Source organism: Balaenoptera acutorostrata, chromosome 6, assembly GCF_949987535.1.
Source record: "Balaenoptera acutorostrata chromosome 6, mBalAcu1.1, whole genome shotgun sequence".
Lineage (NCBI taxonomy): Eukaryota > Metazoa > Chordata > Mammalia > Artiodactyla > Balaenopteridae > Balaenoptera > Balaenoptera acutorostrata.
Window position 1 is genome coordinate 91,819,979 of NC_080069.1, and position 22,234 is coordinate 91,842,212.

At 43.4% G+C, this 22,234-nt stretch overlaps 1 protein-coding gene across 1 annotated transcript in view; it reads right to left on the reverse strand.

Annotated features, from left to right (window-relative positions):
• Positions 1–22,234, reverse strand: part of GABBR2 (gamma-aminobutyric acid type B receptor subunit 2) — a 369,399-nt gene that overhangs the window by 125,789 nt on the left and 221,376 nt on the right. The window contains exon 7 of the mRNA XM_007197049.3: positions 19,544–19,780. Within this exon, the coding sequence (XP_007197111.2) occupies positions 19,544–19,780 (237 nt within the window). The remainder of the gene's footprint in view (positions 1–19,543; positions 19,781–22,234) is intronic.

Genomic DNA, 22,234 nt, shown 5'->3' on the forward strand with positions numbered 1-22,234 from the left:
CCACCAGAAAGACAAGATCCAGCCTCATCCACCAGAACACAGACACCAGTCCCCTACACCAGGAAGCCTACACAACCCACTGAGCCAACCTTACCCACTGGGTGAAGAAACCAAAAACAAAGGGAACTACGAACCTGCAGCCTTAGAAAAGGAGACCCCAAACACAGTAAGTTAAGCAAAATGAGAAGACAGAGAAACACACAGCAGATGAAGGAGCAAGGCAAAAACCCACAAGACCAAACAAATGAAGAGGAAATAGGCAGTCTACCTGAAAAAGAATTCAGAGTAATGATAGTAAAGATGATCCAAAATCGTGGAAATAGAATGGAGAAAATACAAGAAACGTTTAACAAGGACCTAGAAGAACTAAAGAGCAAACAAACAATGATGAAAAACACAATAAATGAAATTAAAAATTCTCCAGAAGGAATCAATAGCAGAATAACTGAGGCAGAAGAACGGATAAGTGACCTGGAAGATAAAATAGTGGAAATAGCTACCACAGAGCAGAAGAAAAAAGAATGAAAAGAATTGAGGACAGTCTCAGAGACCTCTGGGACAACATTAAATGCACCAACATTTAGAGTTATAGGGGTCCCAGAAGGAGAAGAGAAAAAGAAAGGGACTGAGAAAATATTTGAAGACATTATACTTGAAAACTTCCCTAATATGGGAAAGGAAATAGTCAATCAAGTCCAGGAAGCACAGAGAGTCCTACACAGGATAAATCCAAGGAGAAACATGCCAAGACCCATATTAATCAAACTATCAAAAATTAAATACAAAGAAAAAATATTAAAAGCAGCAAGGGAAAAACAACAAATAACATACAAGGGAATCCCCATAAGGTTAACAGCTGACCTTTCAGCAGAAACTCTGCAAGCCAGAAGGGAGTGGCAGGACATATTTAAAGTGATGAAGGGGAAAAGCCTACAACCAAGATTACTCTACCCAGCAAGGATCTCATTCAGATTCGATGGAGAAGTTAAAACCTTTACAGACAAGCAAAAGCTAAAAGAATTCAGCACCACCAAACCAGCTTTACAACAAATGCTAAAGGAACTTCTCTAGGCAGGAAACACAAGAGAAGGAAAAGACCTACAATAACAAACCCAAAACAATTAAGAAAATGGTAATAGGAACATACATACTGATAACTACCTTAAATGTAAATGGATTATATGCTCCAACCAAAAGACATAGACTGGTGGAATGGATACAAAAACAAGACCCATATATATGCTGTCTACAAGAGACCCACTTCAGACCTAGGGACACATACAGACTGAAAGTGAGGGGATGGAAAAAGATATTCCATGCAAATGGAAATCAAAACACTGCTGGAGTAGCAATTCTCATATCAGACAAAATAGACTTTAAAATAAAGACTACTACAAGAGACAAAGAAGGACACCACATAATGATCAAGGGATCAATCCAAGAAGAAGATATAACAATTGTAAATATTTATGCACCCAACATAGGAGCACCTCAATACATAAGGCAAATGCTAACAGCCATAAAAGAGGAAATCGACAGTAACACAATCATAGTAGGGGACGTTAACACCCCTCTTTCACCAATGGACAGAACAACCGAAATGAAAATAAATAAGGAAACACAAGCTTTAAATAACACATTAAACAAGATGGACTTAATTGATATTTATAGGACATTCCATCCCAAAACAACAGAATATACTTCTCAAGTGCTCATGGAAAAGTCTCCAGGACAGATCATATCTTGGGTCACAAATCAAGCCTTGGTAAATTTAAGAAAATTGAAATTGTATCACGTATCTTTTCCAACCACAACACTGTGAGGCTGGATATCAATTACAGGAAAAAATCTGTAAAAAATACAAACACATGGAGGCTAAACAATACACTACTAAATAACCAAGAGATCACTGAAGAAATCAAAGAGGAAATCAAAAAATACCTAGAAACAAATGACAATGAAAACACGACGACCCAAAACCTATGGGATGCAGCAAAAGCAGTTCTAACAGGGAAGTTTATAGCAATACAATCCTACCTCAAGAAACAAGAAACATCTCAAATAAACAACCTAACTTTACACCTAAAGCAATTAGAGAAAGAAGAACAAAAAAACCCCAAAGTTAGCAGAAGGAAAGAAATTATAAAGATCAGATCAGAAATAAATGCAAAAGAAATGAAGGAAACAATAGCTAAGATCAATACAACTAAAAGCTGGTTCTTTGAGAAGATAAACAAAAATGATAAACCACTAGCCAGACTCATCCTGAAAAAAAGGGAGAAGACTCAAATAAATAGAATTAGAAATGAAAAAGAAGAAGTAACAACTGACACTGCAGAAATACAAAGGATCATGAGAGATTACTACAAGCAACTCTATGCCAATAAAATGGACAACCTGGAAGAAATGGACAAATTCTTAGAAAAGCACAACCTTCCAAGACTGAACCAGGAAGAAACAGAAAATATAAACAGACCAATCACAAGCACTGAAATTGCGACTATGATTAAAAATCTTCCAACAAACAAAAGCCCTGGACCAGATGGCTTCACTGGTGAATTCTATCAAACATTTAGAGAAGAGCTAACACCTATCCTTCTCAAACTCTTCCAAAATATAGCAGAGGGAGGAACACTCCCAAACTCATTCTACGAGGCCACCATCACCCTGATACAAAACCAGACAAAGATCACAAAGAAAGAAAACTAAAGGCCAATATCACTGATGAACATAGATGCAAAGATCCTCAACAAATTACTAGCAAACAGAATCCAACAGCACATTAAAAGGATCATACACCATGACCAAGTGGGGTTTATCCCAGGAATGCAAGGATTCTTCAATATATGCAAATCAATCAATGTGATAAACCATATTAACAAATTGAAGGAGAAAAACCATATGATCATCTCAATAGATGCAGAGAAAGCTCTCGACAAAATTCAACACCCATTTACAATAAAAACCCTCCAGAAAGTAGGCCTAGAGGGAACTTACCTCAACATAGTAAAGGCCATATATGACAAACCCAGAGCCAACATCTTTCTCAATGGTGAAAAACTGAAACCATTTCCTCTAGGATCAGGAACAAGACAAGGTTGTCCACTCTCATCACTACTATTCAACATAGTTTTGGAAGTTTTAGCCACAGCAATCAGAGAAGAAAAAGAAATAGAAGGAATCCAAATCAGAAAAGAAGAAGTAAAGCTGTCACTGTTTGCAGATGACATGATTCTATACATAGAGAATCCTAAAGACGCTACCAGAAAACTACTAGAGCTAATCAATGAATTTGGTAAAGTAGCAGGATACAAAATTAATGCACAGAAATCTCTTGCATTCCTATACACTAATGATGAAAAATCTGAATGAGAAATTAAGGAAACACTCCCATTTAGCACTGCAACAAAAAGAATAAAATACCTAGGAATAAACCTACCTAAGGGGACAAAAGACCTGTATGCAGAAAACTATAAGACACTGATGAAAGAAATTAAAGATGATACAAACAGATGGAGAGAGGTACCATGTTCTTGGATTGGAAGAATCAGCATTGTGAAAATGACTCTGCTACCCAAAGCAATCTACAGATTCAATGCAATCCTTATCACATTACCAATGGCATTTTTCACAGAAGTAGAACAAAAAATTTCACAATTTGTATGGAAACACAAAAGACCCTGAATAGCCAAAGCAATCTTGAGAAAGAAAAACGGAGCTGGAGGAATCAGGCTCCTGGACTTCAGACTATACTACAAAGCTACAGTAATCAAGACAGTATGGTACTGGCACAAAAACAGAAATATAGATCAATGGAACAGGACAGAAAGCCCAGAGATAAACCCACGCAGATATGGTCACCTTATTTTTGATAAAGGAGGCAAGAATATACAATGGAGAAAAGACACCCTCTTCAATAAGTGGTGCTGGGAAAACTGGACAGCTACAAGTAAAAGAATGAAATTAGAACACTTCCTAACACCATACACAAAAATAAACTCAAAATGGATTAAAGACCTAAATGTAAGGCCAGACACTATAAAACTCCTGGAGGAAAACATAGGCAGAACATTCTACGACATAAATCACAGCAAGATCCTTTTTGACCCACCTCCTAGAGAAATGGAAATAAAAACAAAAATAAACAAATGGGACCTAATGAAACTTAAAAGCTTTTGCATAGCAAAGGAAACCATAAAGAAGATGAAAAGAAAACCCTCAGAATGGGAGAAAATATTTGCAAATGAAGCAACTGACAAAGGATTAATCTCCAAAATTTACAAGCAGCTCATGCAGATCAATATCAAAAAAACAAACAACCCAATCCAAAAATGGGCAGAAGAGCTAAATAGATATTTCTCCAAAGAAGATATACAGATTGCCAAAAACACATGAAAGGATGCTCAACATCACTTATCATTAGAGAAATGCCAATCAAAACTACAATGAGGTATCACCTCACGCTGGTCAGAATGGCCATCATCAAAAAATCTACAAACAATAAATGCTGGAGAGGGTGTGGAGAAAACGGAACCCTCTTGCACTGTTGGTGGGAATGTAAATTGATACAGCCACTATGGAGAACAGTATGGAGGTTCCTTAAAAAACTAAAAATAGAACTACCATATGACCCAGCCATCCCACTACTGGGCATATATCCTGAGAAAACCATAATTCAAAAAGAGTCATGTATCACAATGTTCACTGCAGCTCTATTTACAATAGCCAGGACATGGAAGCAACCTAAGTGTCCATCAACAGATGAATGGGTAAAGAAGATGTGGCACATATATACAATGGACTATTACTCAGCATAAAAAGAAACAAAATTGAGTTATTTGTAGTGAGGTGGATGGACCTAGAGTCCGTCATACAGAGTGAAGTAAGTCAGAGAGAGAAAAACAAATACCATATGCTAACACATATATATGGAAGCTAAAAAAAAAAAAAAAGTTCTGAAGAACGTAGGGGCAGGACAGGAATAAAGACACAGACGTAGAGAACGGACTTGACATGGGGAGGGGGAAGGATAAGCTGGGACGAAGTGAGAGAGTGGCATGGACATATATACACTACCAAACGTAAAATAGAAAGCTAGTGGGAAGCAGCTACATAGTACAGGAAGATCAGCTCGGTGCTTTGTGACCACCTAAAGGGGTGGGATAGGGAGGGTGGGAGGGAGACGCAAGAGGGAGGAGATATGGGGATATATGTTTATGTATAGCTGATTCACTTTGTTATAAAGCACAAACTAACACACCGTTGTAAAGCAACTGTACTCCAATAAAGATGTTAAAAAATAAAACTTAGATGTAACATAAAAAAAAAAGATACATGCACCCCAATGTTCACAGCAGCATTACTTACAATAGCCAAGATATGGAAGCAACCTAAGTATCCATCAACAGATGAATGGATAAAGAAAGTGTGATATATACATATATATACAAATATATATGTGTTTATATATACATACACACACATACACATACAATGGAATATTATTACTCATTCATTAAAAAAAAGAAATTCCGCCATTTGCAACAACATGGAGGGATCTAGAGGGTATTATGCTTAGTGAAATAAGTCAGAGAAAGACAAATAATGGTGTTATTACTTATATGTGGAATCTAGAAAATAAAACAAATGAATGAATATAACCAAACAGAAACAGACTCACAGACATAGAGAACAAACAAGTGGTTACCAGGGGGGAGACGGAAGTGGGGAGGGGCATGATAGGGGTAGGGGATTAAGAGGTAGAAACTACTATGTATAAAATAAAAAAGCAACAAGGATATACTGTACAATACAGGGAAATATAGCCATTATTTTATAATAACTTTAAATGGAGTATAACCTTTCAAAATATTGAATCACTATATTGTACACCTGAAACTAATATAATACTGTAAATCAACTATACTTCATGTTTTTAAAAAAAGAATGTAGGCCTGGGTGCCAGCTAAGATCATCCCCTCTCCTGCCTCTGAGGCACTGTCAGGGAACCTGCCACCACGGCCGCCATCCTCAGGCCCTACTCAGAGGCCTGACCAGGGTGAGCTGAAATGATGGTTTGGGCCAGGTTCCCCACTAAGCCTTTGCTTCATCTTTTTTCCTGCAGAAATTTGCTTGCTGATTTTTAAATAAAAAGGGAGGGTTAACAAAGTCTTCCAAGGAACAAATTTTTAAAAAAAAGTAACATTAAATGTAATTTTAATGTAAATATTAAATGAGGGACAATGATATTGGGCTTACGTGTAAAGCCCATAAAATCTCTTTTGAAAAACAAGTTTGAAAACCAGTGGAATAGACTGATAAATTGCTATACACACAATGAACACGAATACCCATAAATCACACATTTAGGAGTGTGTACACGTGTGTGTGTGTGTGCGTGTGTGCATGTAAGTATGTTTGCTACTGTGCCTATGAATGTGAGAATGTGAATTACCAAAGATGGCAAGAGCTGCAAGAATGCAACTGAAGTAGTGATATGGGGATCGACCAACCCCAATATCTCCTGGAAAATTAATTATAGGTGTTTGGGGGTCTAGAGGACTGTGTGCAACTGGTATCCAAATACGTCCTTCCCCATCATCCTCGCACTAATTTAGCAAGGATGTCCCAGGCACTCTGCATGCCTAAACCTCTTTAATCCCCACAACCCTTTAAGGTACACCCTGTTGTTATCTGTCAGGGATACTGGGGGATTCTGCTCAGATTCCCTCTTTCTGGCTGAAGCACCATCCCCCAACTCCTGGGAATATTGGATACTGAGGGTCCCAGCTAACCCTCTACCATGGGGAGCTGCCTTGCCCAAGGATACACCCCTCCTGGGCCCATCCATGGCCAGTGACTGGCTGGTGAGAATATCCAAAGGCTCAGGCCCCGTGCCTCCCTTTGGACAACTCTGAGGGCCATCCTAGCTCCAGAACTCCTCTAGGATCAGCTGTGGCCTCAGTTGCAAACTTCAGATCAACTTCTTGCTCTGCCCAATCCTGCCACCCTCACTTCCTTACAGTATATTTCCTAAGCTCATTCTCCCACAAACCTTCTGCATGTAAGACTCTGTCCCTGAGTCTGTTTACAGGGAGCCCAATTTAAGGTGTTATCCTATTTTATAGATGTGAACCTAGGAAGTCTGTCTCCAGAGACTGTGCTCCTAAGTACTTCATGCTATTGTCTCTTAGGAAGACAAAAGTGGGCACCTCCCCATCCCAGTCCCTTCCCCACCTTACCCCCACACCCAGTTCCCCCTCCAGAATTTACACTGCTCTCTCTAGACTCCAGGTCTCCACTTGCTGTGAAAATTAATAAAATTTCACTAAATTGTCATCGGGAGGCCAGAAGGGGGAGCTCTCACACACAAATCACTCACTCATTATATTCACTCTGTCAATATACATCCCAACAGGAAGAGACATGCCTTCATCTCTGGCAGGAAGTGACCCTACTTTAATACCACCAGCAGGAGGAAAGAAGATTTCTCCTTGCCTGGCAACAGCTCAGTCAATGAGAGACTGTCACAACTCAGCCAATAAAAAGCCACTATACTTCGAACTCTCAGTTTCCTCCAATGGATTTCTGTTTATAACAGCCCCTCCCAACTTCCCCTTCTCCTCTATAAAAGAGTTTCCTCTCCCTTGCTGAACTGGACTTGTAAGTGGTTTGCCTTAGTTGCATGTCCTGAATTGCAATTCTTTGCTGCTCCTGTATAAACCCATTTTGCTGGTAAAATAACTGGCTGCTTTGTTTTAGTTTAACATTACCAAATACTGGTTTAAGCAAGAATTCTAGGACGACTGAATTCCATTGAGAAAGAAGAAAGGGGGTGAGGTGGTGTTGCAATTCCATGAGAATATGGATTTTTTCAGCTTCTTCCACCCGCCTTGCTCAGGGCTGGCCATTAGCCAGGCAGGTGCAGAGGGTCACATCCAAGTGTGTCTGAGTAACCTCTGCTTGAGCACACACAGGCGGAGCTGGCATCCATCAGTGTTCAAAGCTGTGCAACTTGTCAGCTGAAATTTATGTCAGCTGTCCTCCCCTGATCAAAGAAAACTTCCCTCCTGCTTAGCAAGCTCACAGGCTAACATACCTTGACACACACTGAGGGGGTATTCTGGCCTAATGCAGAGAGAAATGCATGGGATGTATTATGGACCTCTTCAGATTTGTTTTCCATACAGGATCTGGGTATATCTTTATCTAAGGATTTTCCTCAATAGTGGGAATATCACTAGTGTTTAACTATATCACTTACTTTAAAATGTTTGCTCACTATTTATACTCTCAACATTTAAAAATGTACATTCTTAGGTTTCTGTATGAAAAGGCAACCAAACTTTTGCTGGGCTAATAACTATTTGGTTAGAGATAGCTTGCAAATACTACAATTTCCCTATATAATTAGTTAGCAAATTACTTATGATATCTTTACAAACACTTTTGGAAATAATTAATAAATAAATATTCTCATAATAAATAATAGCTTTAAAATGATCACATCTAATGGGGAGTTATTGTTCAACGAGGACAGAATTTCTGTTTGCGAAGAGGAAAACATTCCGGAGATGGATGTCTTGATGGTTTAACAACAGTGTGAATATGTTTAATGTCACTGAATTGTATACTTACAAATGGTTAAAGTGGTAAATTTTATGTTATTTGATCATAATTTTAAAAAAAGGAAAGATGGGGTTAAAAGAGTGAGAACCATTGCCAAAGAAGAAGCTTTATAATGTGAGGGATCAAAACAAATGGTTGGAAAGGAAATCTTTTTGTTTAAAGAGCACATCTGAGTGTGAAGTATAAGTGCTTACAGTACCCCACAGGCCTGTCTGAATGATGAAGTTACAGGTGACTTGATTTTCTTTCTGGTGCTTGTCTTGTGCTTTTTACATTTCCTATAATGAACGTGTATTATTTTAGTAATCAGAAAAAGAAATATGTGTGTGTATATATATATATACACCCACATGAATAAGAGGGTAGTAAAATACCCTCCCTCTCCCCAGTCAGGGAAGAAGTGAGTAAAATGTAAGGTACTGCTTCCAGGATGATCTGGCCAAACTGAGATGTGTAGAACATTCCTCCAGATGGCAGCAGCTGGGCATCAAGGAGGGTCCCCGCCTAGAAATGAGGGGCCAGGGTCCTGGCTTCAGCCTTATTATTATTCAGCAGGTCCTCGAGGGCCACGATCTCCCCACCTGGCAAGTGGGGCGGTGGGGGTGATGGTCTCATTGGTTCACTTCAGCTCTGCTCACCTCTGGCTGATTCTTTTGCCCCCTAATGGAGGAGAGCTTGTACAGGCGCAGGATGACAGTTACAAGTGAGGGTCTAAGTTAGAACACCTGTGTCCAAATCCCAGCTCTTTTCTCACGAGCTCTGTGACGTTGGGTAAAGTATTGAACCTCTCAGTTTTCTTGCCTGCAAAATGATGACGATAACAGTCTCCACTGTGTGGGGTTATATTAGTTTAGCAGGGCTGCCGTAACGAAATACCACAGACCAGGTGACTTAAAAAGAAATTTCTTGTCTCACAGTTCCAGGAGCTAGAGGTCCAAGATCCAGGTGTCAGCAGGGTTGGTTCCTTCTGGGGGCTGTGAGGGAGAATCAGTTCCCCAGCTATTGGTAGTTTGCTGGCAATTGTCAGCATTCCTTGGCTTATAGAGGCGTTGTTCCATCTCTGCCTTCATCTTCGCGTGGGGTTCTCCCTGTGTGCATGTCTGTCTCCAATTTCCCCTTTCTATAAGGACACTAGTTGTATTGGATTATCCTACTCCAGTATGGCCTCATCTTGACTAATTACATCTATAATGACCCTATTTCCAAATAAGGTCACATTCTGAGGTACTTTGCATTAGGAGTTCAACTTATGGATTCTGGGGGGACACAATTCAACTCATAACAGGGGTTATTATGAGAACTAAATGAGAATACATCTTAAATGTATTAAATGCCTAGCATTTAATACATTAAATGCCTAGCAGAGTACCCACCATATAGTGAGCACTCAACACTGTTAGCTATTCCTATTATCATGACATTTGTCATTGCAGTAATGTTACTACAACTACCATGTCACTGAACCCTCGCTTTGTCTGTTTCTCTCAGGGACCCGGACAGAATCTGTACATAGGGCTTCTGCTGAAGCTCTCCCCCCACACGGCTTCTCATAAGGAAACAGCTATTTTTCCCTGACTTGAGGAAATCAAACTTGCAAGCTTTGGAAGGCTAGGCATCAATTCAAACAAATTGCTAAACCACATTATTTTGATCTTTCAAATTTATCTAACAGCAGAAGGAGTAGGTTTCTTCCCCGTGCTGTACATTATCTGCAGTCATTTGTAACTGTGTTTAAATAAACGGGGGGAGAGCAGCCAAGCAGCACCCAAGAGCACAAGATTTGGAGACACTTGCATTTAGAATCAGAAGACCTAGGATGTAGATCTGAACAAGGCTCACCAGCTATGCACCGTGGGACTCAAGCACAGCTATTTTGCCTTGCTGAGGTACAATTTCCTAATTCATTCAGTCAACAAACATGTGTTTCATAGACTAAGAGCCAGTATGATATAAGGCACCAAAGAGGATTACAGGCCCCAGTCCCAGGGAAGGGGCTCAAAGGCTCACTGTCCAGTGGGAAAGGGCAGATGGACACACATATAACCCAGTGCAGAGAGGGGACCATAATATCCTCCACTATTAACATGGGGAGAGTTGTTCCTGCTCTCCCTCCCCTGCATCTCCTATGGTTATTTGGACAGTTTTACTCCTCCTGCCTGGCCCAGGCCTGGCAGATAGGGGGTGCTGGGAATGCTAGCTGAATTAATAGACCTGACACCTAAATGGTTAAGAACATGGGCTTTTGAGTCAGCAAGATTGGGCAGCTTTGAATAAACTCTGTCACTGGCTACCTATAGGATGCTGGGTAAATCATTTATCTGCTCAGCCTGTTTTTGTTTGTTTTTTTAATAATGATATGGTCGCTAATTATCTAAATCATCAACTCATTTACAAATATTTATTACGCACCTACTATATCCCAGGCACTCAGTTCTAAGTCTTAGAGATACGGCAGAAAACAAAACAGACAGTGAGTGCATAAGTAAAATAGGGCACACGTCAAGTGGGGTAACTATTGTGAAGACGAACGAAAGAGGTGAGACTGCAATTTTAAATAGGGTGCCAGGGAGGCCACTGCGAAAGTGACATGTGGACAAAGATGCGACATCGGTTAAAGAGCCAGATGCAGCTCATTGGGAGGAGCGCTCCTGGCACTCAAAATTACACATCCCCTGCGGGGTGGCTGTTCTGAGCATCACATTCAAGAACGTGTACAGTGCTCAGGATGCTGCCTGGGATATAGTAGGAGCTCGCATGATGTTAATAAATGTATTGCATTGAGGAACGAAGGAGATAAGAGACTATAAATGTACCCTGAGCACAGGGCAGTCACACTGAGGATTATTATTATAGTTGTTGTTTATTACTAGCAATTAATTACCTCTAGGAAATGCTCCTGACAGTCTGAAGTCACAGAGGGCCCATGAGCAACTCCCTCTCCCCCTCAGACTCTGGGACTTGAGCCCTAGAGAGATGCTGATGGGAGAGACTGGGGAGGGGGTAAAGCATGGGTCTCTCATCCCATCCCAGCAAGAGCCCCCCATCCCTACCCCAACACACACACACATGTCGGGGAGATTTCCACAACCTGTGTGAAACAGTAACACCAGCTGAAATTATCACAGCAATAATCTGGGCATTGCTATCAGCAGATTCGAGAACTATAGACCCTGTTAATACTTCTGTTGTCAGTTCTGATAATTTATTGGGTAGAAAAAGTCTTTTTAGTTTATAGAATCCTGGAAGGCAGCAGAGTAGGAGAGTGTGACTGAATTTCTCAATCATGTGCCGATTCAATCCCACAAAGTTAACTCAAGGTTACCAGTGTTTATTGAGCATCTTCCAGGTGTAAAGCAGTAGACGAAGTACTGTGGGGACCAGAGGGGTGAAAAACTGTGGTTGCTACAAATCTGGGAGCTGCTCATTCATTGGAGGATATGAATATGGCTCTCCCACAGGCTGACTGCAAGAGGCAGGGGTAGGAGCAGAGTGCAATGGAGTATAAGGGAGATGAGTCTGGAACCCTCTACCTGGTGTGGGGGAGGTGATGGGGGGATTGGTGCTAAACTTAACACAGAGATAACAATTAGTTTACAGTAAAAATTCCCTCTTGAAAATGTTTAAATTTTCTATAAAGACACATAGGTGTCTTAGATTGGGTCCCCTAGAAGTAGAGCCTAGGACAGGGAATCGTGTGCAAGCGATTGATTAAAGACATGTTCTCAGGAGAAAACTGTAAGGGAGAGAGGAAAAGGGAAGAGGCCAAGCTCCGATGTGTTTTCAGGCGAGGCAAGCCTCAGCCTAATCGTCCAGGGAGCCCTGGAGGCGAATCGCGCTGGTGTCATACCACCACACCAGCCAGTCATCGCTGCAGGCTGCTGGGGGGTGGGGTGTGAATCCCAGGCACCTCCAGGCCAGGAGGCTCCAATCGCCCAAGGTGTGGGATATTAGCAGGGGTACCTGCACAGCCGGGGGATGGGCAAACCTCACCAAACCCCTAAAAGGGATCCCAGAAGGTCTGGCTGGTCACCAACAGCATCTGCTGCCATTAGTTTTTGTGTATGATGCTGAGTGATAATGCTTAGGGCCATGGGACTTTGAGTGGCATGGAGCTAGACTACAGGGAGGAACAGAGGGAAGTCTGTGAGCAGATGCCTTCCACATTTAAGGTGACTATCAAATCCCCAGAGTGAATGGCAGCAGCAGGTAGAGAACTCCAAAGTGTTCCTGCAAACTTAATACAAGTTCATAGATTTGTTTATTGTTGAGAGAATTAAATGAGATAATGTATCTGAAACAGACTGGCACTTAGGAGGTATAGAATGATTGCTGGACTTGATTACGAACATTCCTTGATTAAGACCCACATAAACTGTGCTTTGAAAAATCACTATTGTAATAGCAGTGGTAATAATAATAATAATAGTAATGAAGATGATGCAGTTATAGGGTGCTAAACACAGTCGTTATTTCTCATATCAACCCTATGAAGTAGGTTATATTTCCCTGCATAGATGAGGAACCCGAGGCACAGAAAGCTAAACAATTTCCCTGAGGTCACACAGGGAAAGTGCTGGACTGGACTGTGGCCTCCTTTTGCCTGACTTTTCAAATCTGCATTTCCTGTTACAGTTTTCACTGGCCATGCCCTGGGAAACGTGCATTTTATCTGAGTTTGCGGGTGGGCTGCTTAGCCAGGGAATGAAGGGTGAGAGGTTAGGTTTCCAAACCAGCTCCTATGTTAACTTTGTGTATAATGCAATTCCAGTGGAACTCCCTGGGTCTGGGATGGGGTGGAGACAAGTGGGGTGCAGAGGAAGTTCTGGAAGTTCTGGGTTTGCTGTTGGTCTTAGAACAGAAAACCCTGAGCAGCGTTGGGAGCTAGCACGAGGTCACTGGGACAAGCCCCATTTTCTAGGACATGCAGTTGGCACATCACACTCAGACCACGGCAGAGCTTCTGACAAGCTCTCTAGTGACTGCGTCAAGGATAAAATCGAAACAGGTGGAATCATGAGAGTCCAGGGGACGGAGTCATGACTGGTTGAATGACCAGCCCCCAAAGGGGTCAAATCCTAAATTGGTAGGGTTTTCTCTACCTCTGGATGGAGCTCCTAGCGCTCTGTTTCTTGTCTCACTCAAGTTCAACCTAAAAAAAAAATCCATAGGCTAAATGATGATATCAAATATGAGGCACGAATGGGTGGCTGGTGGGAAGCTTCTGTATTGGAGAATAAAACCAGGACCCCAAAAGATCAGAGAGGCAGGAGAGATGGGCCGACTTGAACAAGATGATGTTTAACTCAGTCGTGTGTGTGTGTGTGTGTGTGCACGCGTGTGTGAGTAGTGTAGCTTCCTATTTGATAAAAAATCAACTGCACAACTTCAGGGTCACAGTAGGGCCAGGCAACAGTGGTTGTGAAATAAATGGGGCTTCAGCCAACACACAATCTCCCTGGGATGAGGAGCTGGTTGGCTTCTTCTAACCACCTGTTTCCAAGAACTTAGTGACTGCAATCCCAACCAAACTGAGCTTACTCTAGGATGTCCTCTTTTCAGGTAAAATGTTGGTGGGGGAGGAGGCGGACAGTATTTGAGTCTTAGTAGAGATAATTTTTTTAAAATCTTGCATAAAAACTTGAAGTTTAAGGGACACACTGGCAAAGGCTGGATTCCCGCTCTTCAGCAACAAACACAAATAGATCAATAAACTCTGCAAATTGCCACCTGCTGTCTTCATCACCTTCTTGGTGAGATCAATTAGCGATAACAGCTTTAAGAGGTGACTGCCTGAACCTAAGGCTGCCGGCCTCTCCTGACAGATGTTAAATTGAGATGTCCAGACCCACAGCTGGTTGAGAGAGGCTGGGCAGAGGATGAAGATAGGGTCTATTATTTGGAGGAACTCATGGGTCACCCTCTTTGCAGCTGTGATTGCTTCTATATGAGGTCCACCCATAGGTGGTGAGGAGGTGATCACAGGAAATAGTTTAGCAAGAATGGGCCCTCTTCTCACACTCAAAGATATTACCAGGAGCCCTTTCAATTTCTCTATGGCCAGGTGCTCTTGGAAGCCTCACAGCCCCCAGCCAAACCTGGGGTGCATACTCTCAGTGACTTCCCAGAGAAACTATTACACACATTACACCTTCACAATAGGGCATAATGAGATTCTATTAATTTAGCCTCTGTCATATGCACCACAAAGTAAATATGGTGTCGTTTTAAAAGACAAACCAGAAGAAACATTTACTAAAGGGGGAATACTGCTGGTTAGAGCCACTGTATCTTGGTCTGACATACTCAAAGGATGTGTCCATTTTGAGATCTGGTACATCACCTTTTTTAAAAGAGACTGGAAACTGGGAGGAATTAAAAAATCATCACTCAAGGAAAATTTAAGCTTTGTTTTTTTCACCTGGAAACAGCACATGTTCCGAAGCCAGCTTTGAAGGGTTACGGATATAAGCTTGTGATGAATTTAGTGTCTCTTTGGTAGAAAAGCCTACTTGGAGGAGTCTATTAAGCCACAGTATATGGCCCTGAGTGCTGGGGAGGGGGGAGCCTGGCACTGTACCCTTGCTCCCCAGCACATGGCACAGGGAGAACCTATAGCATGGGCACCTTGCAGTTACCCACACATGGAATTTTGCTTACTGAACTGTGAAAATCGAGGACAGCTCCTTGGTCTTTACTCCCATAAGCAGAATGAAGCCCTCCCTCCAAGGGTCTTGGGTTGACCTTGAACAGTGCCCAGCAATTGTTCATTTACTGTCTCTCCCCGACTGGGCAGGGAGCCCTTGAGGGACAGACCATGTTATTCCTCTCTATGCTCCCAGCTCCCAGCACAGGGTCTGCTAAGGAGCGAATGAATGGAGGAACGAATACATCTCTGACAGGTTTAAAATCAAAAAGTGTGTGTGTGTGCATGCACGTGCACATCCAACAGAGCTCCAAGCAATTCTCAAGGTTGTTACTTGAGACTCACCGGGACTGCTTGTTAATAATGGGGATGTCCTGGCGCTACCGCAAAGCCACCGGATCAGAAGTTCTGCAGCGGGGCTAGGAAATCTGAATTTTTAACGAAGCTCCCTGGGAGATTCTCATATATATAGAAGTTTAGGAATCCTTGCCCTAGATGAACGCTGCTGAGCTGGGATTCTCAGAATGCTCTGGGCTTTTGAGACCTAACAGCCAATTCGAGCCTGAGTTTCTGTCACATGTTTGGCAGAAGAAGGGTTTCCAGGTGAGAAAGCATTCTGAGATTTGCAGACCAGAGAGAGGTAATGACAGGGCCAGAACTCAGAACTGTGTACTCAGGGAATCAGAGGTGGCAGGACCCCTAGGCCATCAGTGTGCAGGTGGGGACACAGATCTCGTTCTCCAGTGTTCTCTGAGGAGGGTAGCTGGGAGGAGAGCTCCTTAGAAAATAAAAGAGAGCTGGGCCCCAAGCTAAGCCAGATTCCTGATCTGGGATGCCTGGAAGAAATCTCTCCTTCAACACACCAACCGGCAGCCACAGGCCCAGCTCCCAGGCGAGAGTGCATACTGAATCAATTGAAATTGAGTCATGGATATAATTAATTTAATGCGTTTAAATGATTTTCCGTATAGTAAACATGCTGAATGAGGGTGACCCAGAATAAAATGTCTGCCTGAGAGTGGAAAAATGGATACCGTGTGTGCTGTATAATGAAAACCTTTCAGCAAATATAAAATGCTTCAATTTATTTCTACCTCCTGTTCCTTTCCTAACTCTTTATTTATGGCTGAACTTGGCCTTCCATGGTCTCCTTGGATCACAGGGACACTTTTTATTTTGTCAGAAGATGGCCTTTTTTCTCTGATCAGAAGACAATTTTAATGAAACCTGTCTACAGCTCAGTGACAAACACATATTAATATGTGACAAAGGGGATAAGGAGGAAGGGAAAAAAAACTAAAGAAATGTTTCACTATTGCAATCTCTTTCTCAACTAACGGAGGACTTGTACAAAGAAGAGGGAGAGGGCAGGCCCATCTGAACCACCGTCCTGCCTGAATCAAACCTTCTTTCCGTGTGACTTTGAAACTCCTCCTCTGTACCTCAGATACTCATCCACAACCCAAAGGGGCTAAATCTGAGGATCTCTAAGATCGCTTTCAGTTCTGACATTCGCTGAATTATGAGTCACAAACCAGAGCTGGCAAAAATGTGTGTCAAGGAATTTCCCATTAAAAAGAAACTCATCTTCAAGCTGGTTAAAGCATTTCAGGCAGCCTCATCTAATTGCTCATCAAGTAGGGGTTATGTATTATTTGACAGCACTTAGGAGTAGTTATAAATGATTTCCACCTAAGGTACATCAGGCATCTAGACAATATGCTGAGTTCTAGGATTATGAGAGGCTTCCTAGATTCTGTAGCTCTCTATCCGGCCATTTCAACTTGGGATACTATGAATTCATTCTATTAAATAAGAAACAAAGTGTGACGATGACCTGAAAAAGTGTACCCACATTTTGAGACAGCTTCACCACAATGCTACCGGTGGGACCCCTGGCGAATCCCACCCCTCTCTAAGGCTCAGTCTGTGAATTTGTACCATGGACAGAAAGGACTTCCGAGGTACTTGGTGCTCTGTGGAGCCTTTCTGAGGGAGGGGTCTCAGGGGCTGTGGGGCGGGACATGGAGGGGGCTGATCAGGCAGGGCTTTGGGCTCTTCTTCCATTCACCTGAGAATCTCCTCTTTAATTTATCTTATACACCAGGCACTAGGTAAAATTTTATAACAAAAGGTTCTGAGGATAAAAAAAGAATTTTTGAAACCACTGGGCTAAGGAAAGTTGTTAAAGCTTCCAGTCTGAGTCTAGTCTAGACATGTCTTTTGCCAATGACTAATTAGAGCCTTTACTTCTAAACTGTGGAGCAGATGCCCAGGTCTCAGGTCAAGAGTGGCAATATTCAGGAATGTGGAAATCTCCTTCTTATAGCAAACCTCAATGCTCCCCAACGCCCAGAGCAGTGGTTCTCAAACTCTAGTGTGCATTAGAATCACCTGGAGGGTCTGTTAAACCACAGAGGACTGGGCCCCAACCCTGGAGATTCTGATCCAGTGAGTCTGGGGTTAGGCTCAGGAATTTGCATTTCTACCCAGCTCCCAGGAGATGCTGGTACTGCTGGTCAAGGTGCACTTGGAGAATCTCACTGGCCTTTAAGCTAAAAGCCAGCCTCCTTAGCTTTTCCCTGCAGAACTGGGCCCCAACTTACCTTCCCAGCCTCATCATCCTCCCGTCCAATATTCCCGACAAAGTAACTGTCCCTGCTGCACGCATGCATCTTTCCCGTGCTCACCATGCTCCATCTGGCCGGACCGCCAGCCCCGCTCTGCATGTCTAAGGCACAGCTCAAATGCTGCCACTTCCAAAAAGCCTTCCATGACTATTTTATCAAAGGTCACAGAAATCCCTCTGGGCTCACACAGTCTCTCCTATGGTGCTGAGCACTTTTAACCTCTTCCTGTCATTTGAGTCGAGGTCTCAACCCTGTATCTGGGCCACAGGCTCCAGGACAAGGAGCCCATTTTACTACCTTGGCGTCCACACCACAGTCTACACTCAGCACCTGCACAAGCCCTGGCCTGTCAGACCAACAAAGCAAGCCTGAGCGTACGCACAAAAGAACACGAACATGTAAGAAATACACAAATCAGCTCATCTTATTTACTCCCAAGAGAGACTGATTCTCTAAATGACTCTTCAAATTAGAACAAAGGACAGCACTTTAGAGTCCATTTCAACCTATTCTTTAAGCAAATTTTCCTTATTTTCTGGGAGCAGAGTCAGTGACAAATACATCATCATGAGACATGAATAACTACCATTTATTGCCATTACCAGAAGGTAGTGTGATGCAGCAATTAAGAGCTAGACCCAGGTTCAAATCCCAGCTCTACCTCTGATTAGCTGTGGTACTTAAATGCTCTGCGCTTCAGGCTCCTCACATTTATGGGATGATAATAGCACCTACCTCCTACAGATGGCATACGGATGCAGTGAGACCATTATTAACTACAACCACCACTAGCATTTACTGAGTGCTTACACGGGCCTAGCCTTAGGCATGCATCATCGAGCTCATCTACATAAAGTGTACCCACGTTTTGAGACAGCTTTGCCACAATGCTACTGGTGGGACCCCTGGCAAATCTCATCCCACTCTAAGGCTCAGTCTGTGAATTTGCACCATGGACAAAAAGGACTTCTGGGGTATTTGGTGCTCTGTGGAGCCTTGTTTGAGGGAGGGGTCTCAGGGGCTGTGGAGAGGGACATGGAGGGGGCTTAGCACATATCTAGCATATAATAAGCATTCAAGAAATAATAGTGATTCTTATCACTGCTAATCTTCCTGATTTCCATGCAAGACAGATATTATTATCCCCATTTCCCAGCTGAGAATCTTGAAGCTCAGAGCAAGTAGCTTGCTCAACAAACACTAGCAGTTTTTAATTTGTAACAGCTAATCTTTATGACTACTTTGCCAGGTAGGTATTATTCCCATTTTGGGGATGAAAACTCCATGGTCTGAAGATGGAAACTTGAAAGTGAAGGCTCAGGATTTGAACCTGACTTTGGGTCTAGAGCTTCTGCTGGCCCACCCCACCCCTCCACCTGGTGGATTCCACCTGCTCTGTGTGCGGTCAACTCACTATGGCCTTTCTAATCCATGAGTTATAGAGAAGCAGTTTCTCAACATGTCAGAGGGCGTTACCGCATGTGCCCGTTTCAGCAGCCCTGCAATCGTAAAGCCCACAGCAAGTTATTTCAACAATTGAGAAAATGGACTGTATATCAGAGGGCCTGTGGCACAGCCCCTCTTGCCTTGTATGTCTCTAAGGGGCACTAAGGAAAGCAGAGCCCGGGGGCCTGGGACTGACCGTGACCCCGAAGAAGTTGGTCTCGTTCATGGCGTTGAGGATGATCCTGCCCAGTGTGTGGTCCGTGTAGTTGAAGTCCTGGATCCGCTGGTGCCGGCTGCTGGCGTGCAGCGTCTCCATGGCCCTCTGCAGCGTCTTGGCGATGACCCAGATGCCATCGTAGGCGTACCCATGGAACTTGCTGGGCCCCACGCCTGACCGCTTGTTGTTGTACTCTCTCTCATACTGCTGTGGCGTCTGGAAAACAAGGAGACCAGGGGACACCAGGTTATAGCCAGCAGGGACATCAGGCACATGGTGCTGAAAGCTGACACTCCCCAAAGCTTACTGTGAGCCAGGCACGGTGCTAGGCTCTTAAATGTGCATTATCTCATCTAATCCCCACAACAACCCTGTACGGTGGTACTATTCTTATCTCCATTTACTTACAGATGAGAAAATTGACTCAGGAAAGTCAACTTGCCTAGGCCCAAGTGAGTGGCAGGGCTAGCATCTGAACCCTGGCTGTCTGCCAAGACTAGACTGAAGGAAAAATGCACTCTAACCAGGCCTCCCCCTGACATTTGCAGGCCTGGAGCTAGAGCATCAGTGAAGGCCCACATACCATATGTCTAAATATTAAGTTACAGGCAAGTAAACCAATTGTTCAGTAAAATATTTTCTATCTTTCCAGCATAACGGGTTAAAGGAAGGTAAATATACCTTCCTTAGGATCTGGAAGGACAAGTTTGAATTCAGAAGTCTGGGGCTCCTCAGAGCTTCAGTCTGGACACAGCAGCACAGGGCAGCCGACCTTGCTCTGTGGTCCACCCACCCTCTTCTCTTCCTACCTGGCTCTACCCCACAGGCCAGCCAAGCTCAGTCCACACTTCCTCCCCTTTCCAGCATCAGTAGCCCCTTGACCACCCCAGAAGCTCAGTCCTCCCTAAAGTGGCTCTTTGGACCCTAGACGTGGCTCCAGGCATTTGGGCACGGAATTCAGGGCATGGCCTTAGGAGGGGGGAGGCGGTACAGGCTCCGGGTGGGCAGGGCCCCATGGCCTTGTGAATTCTGAACCCCATGGGGCCTGAGTGAGGTCCTCTTAGAGCATGGGGCCCAGGGCAGGTCCTAGTTGCCCAGGTGTAAGGTCTGTTCTGACCTCTACATTGTACCCTTCCCTTTCATCTTCCATAATATAGTAGGGTCTGTGAATAACTCAGCATTTAAAAAAAAGAATTTTTTTCTCCCATTGAGCTGAATTTCATAAAAGAATTTCACTGGTAATATTAACATTCTGATTGAGGCCACAAAGTAATGAAACTGCCTTTTTACTCTAGTCCCTGAGGCTTACAGATCCAAATGAATGCCGCTCCAGGGGAACCCATTACCCTCAGCCCTTCTGTGGGCTTTTTCTCAAATCACTTCTAAACTTCCCTGCCAGAAATGTCATCAGAGCCCACAGCTTAGTCTTTGGAAAAACCCTCCTTGGGGACAAATCACACATAGAAACCATCAACTCATTGTCAGTTTATACCAGAAAAGGCCCTTAGAGATGGTCACACACGCCCACTCAACCTGCAGCTGGAGACACAGAGAGGTCTAGAGATTTGGCCAAGGTCACACACACAGAGAGAGAGAGAGAGAGAGAGAGAGAGAGAGAGAGAGAGAGAGAGTGTGTGTGTGTGTGTGTGTGTGTGTGGCTAGACTGGTCCCATTCCAGCTTTGCTGCTTCTCTCATGTTTGACTTTTGAGGTCCTAACTGCCTTCCACCCCAGGTTGTTTGGGGCCAGGTCTAGTGCCCAAGGAGGGTGGTGAAGTTGAGCCGTCGAAGGCTGGGTTGTTCCATGGCTGGAGCTCGAGCCCCTTGCCCTTGGCTCAAGGTTTAGCAGAGCCTGGGTACAGCCAAGCCCCTCCAAATGTGGAACCTGCAGGCGACCAAATCAGGAATCTGCCTGACCAAATGTGATTGGTGTCCCAGAAACAAATCCACTGCCTTTTTTTTTTTTAATCATTTGGCTCCTATTGGATGGCTCAGGTTTTATCCATTTGTAATTTCCTTTGGAAATGCATCACATCCAGCCATCACTATTCTGTTCATCACTCAAAATACCCAGCAGAAGCTCTTCAATTCCAAGGGTTCTTCAAGGAGACAGCACCATCTCTAGCCCAGCCCAGCTTCTTGAGCTCCTCCTCACAAGAAACTGCACCCCTCCACCTGTCATCCTTCGCCGTCTCACTCATCAGGGAGCATGAAACAGTCCATTATGAAACTCTCTCTTCCCTAAACCTTTTGCGTCCTTGGATCACACCAAGTCTGTTTGCAGCTTGGGGCTGTTGCACTAGATGCTTCCTCTGCCAGAAAGCTTCTTCCCCAGCTCTCACGTGATATTCTCAGCACACAAATGTCAACATGTGTCATTTCTCAGGGATGGCTTCCCTGACCAACCCTTTCCAAAACCTCCTCCCCGCCAGGCATTCTCTATCCACCAGTTTTATCTTCTTTATTGCACTTTTCACTCCCTGCAGTTTACCTACCCACAGAATTAAGCTCCATGGGGTCAGGGATGTTATGTGTTTTGATCACAGAACCCAAAACAATAACTGCAGAGACCCTTTCTAAGAATCAGTTACTCCACCTGAAAAGCAAGGAGGTTGGACTAGGTGACCTAGAAGCTTCCTCTTAGCTCTTGAGGCAGGAGCCTGACACAGCGG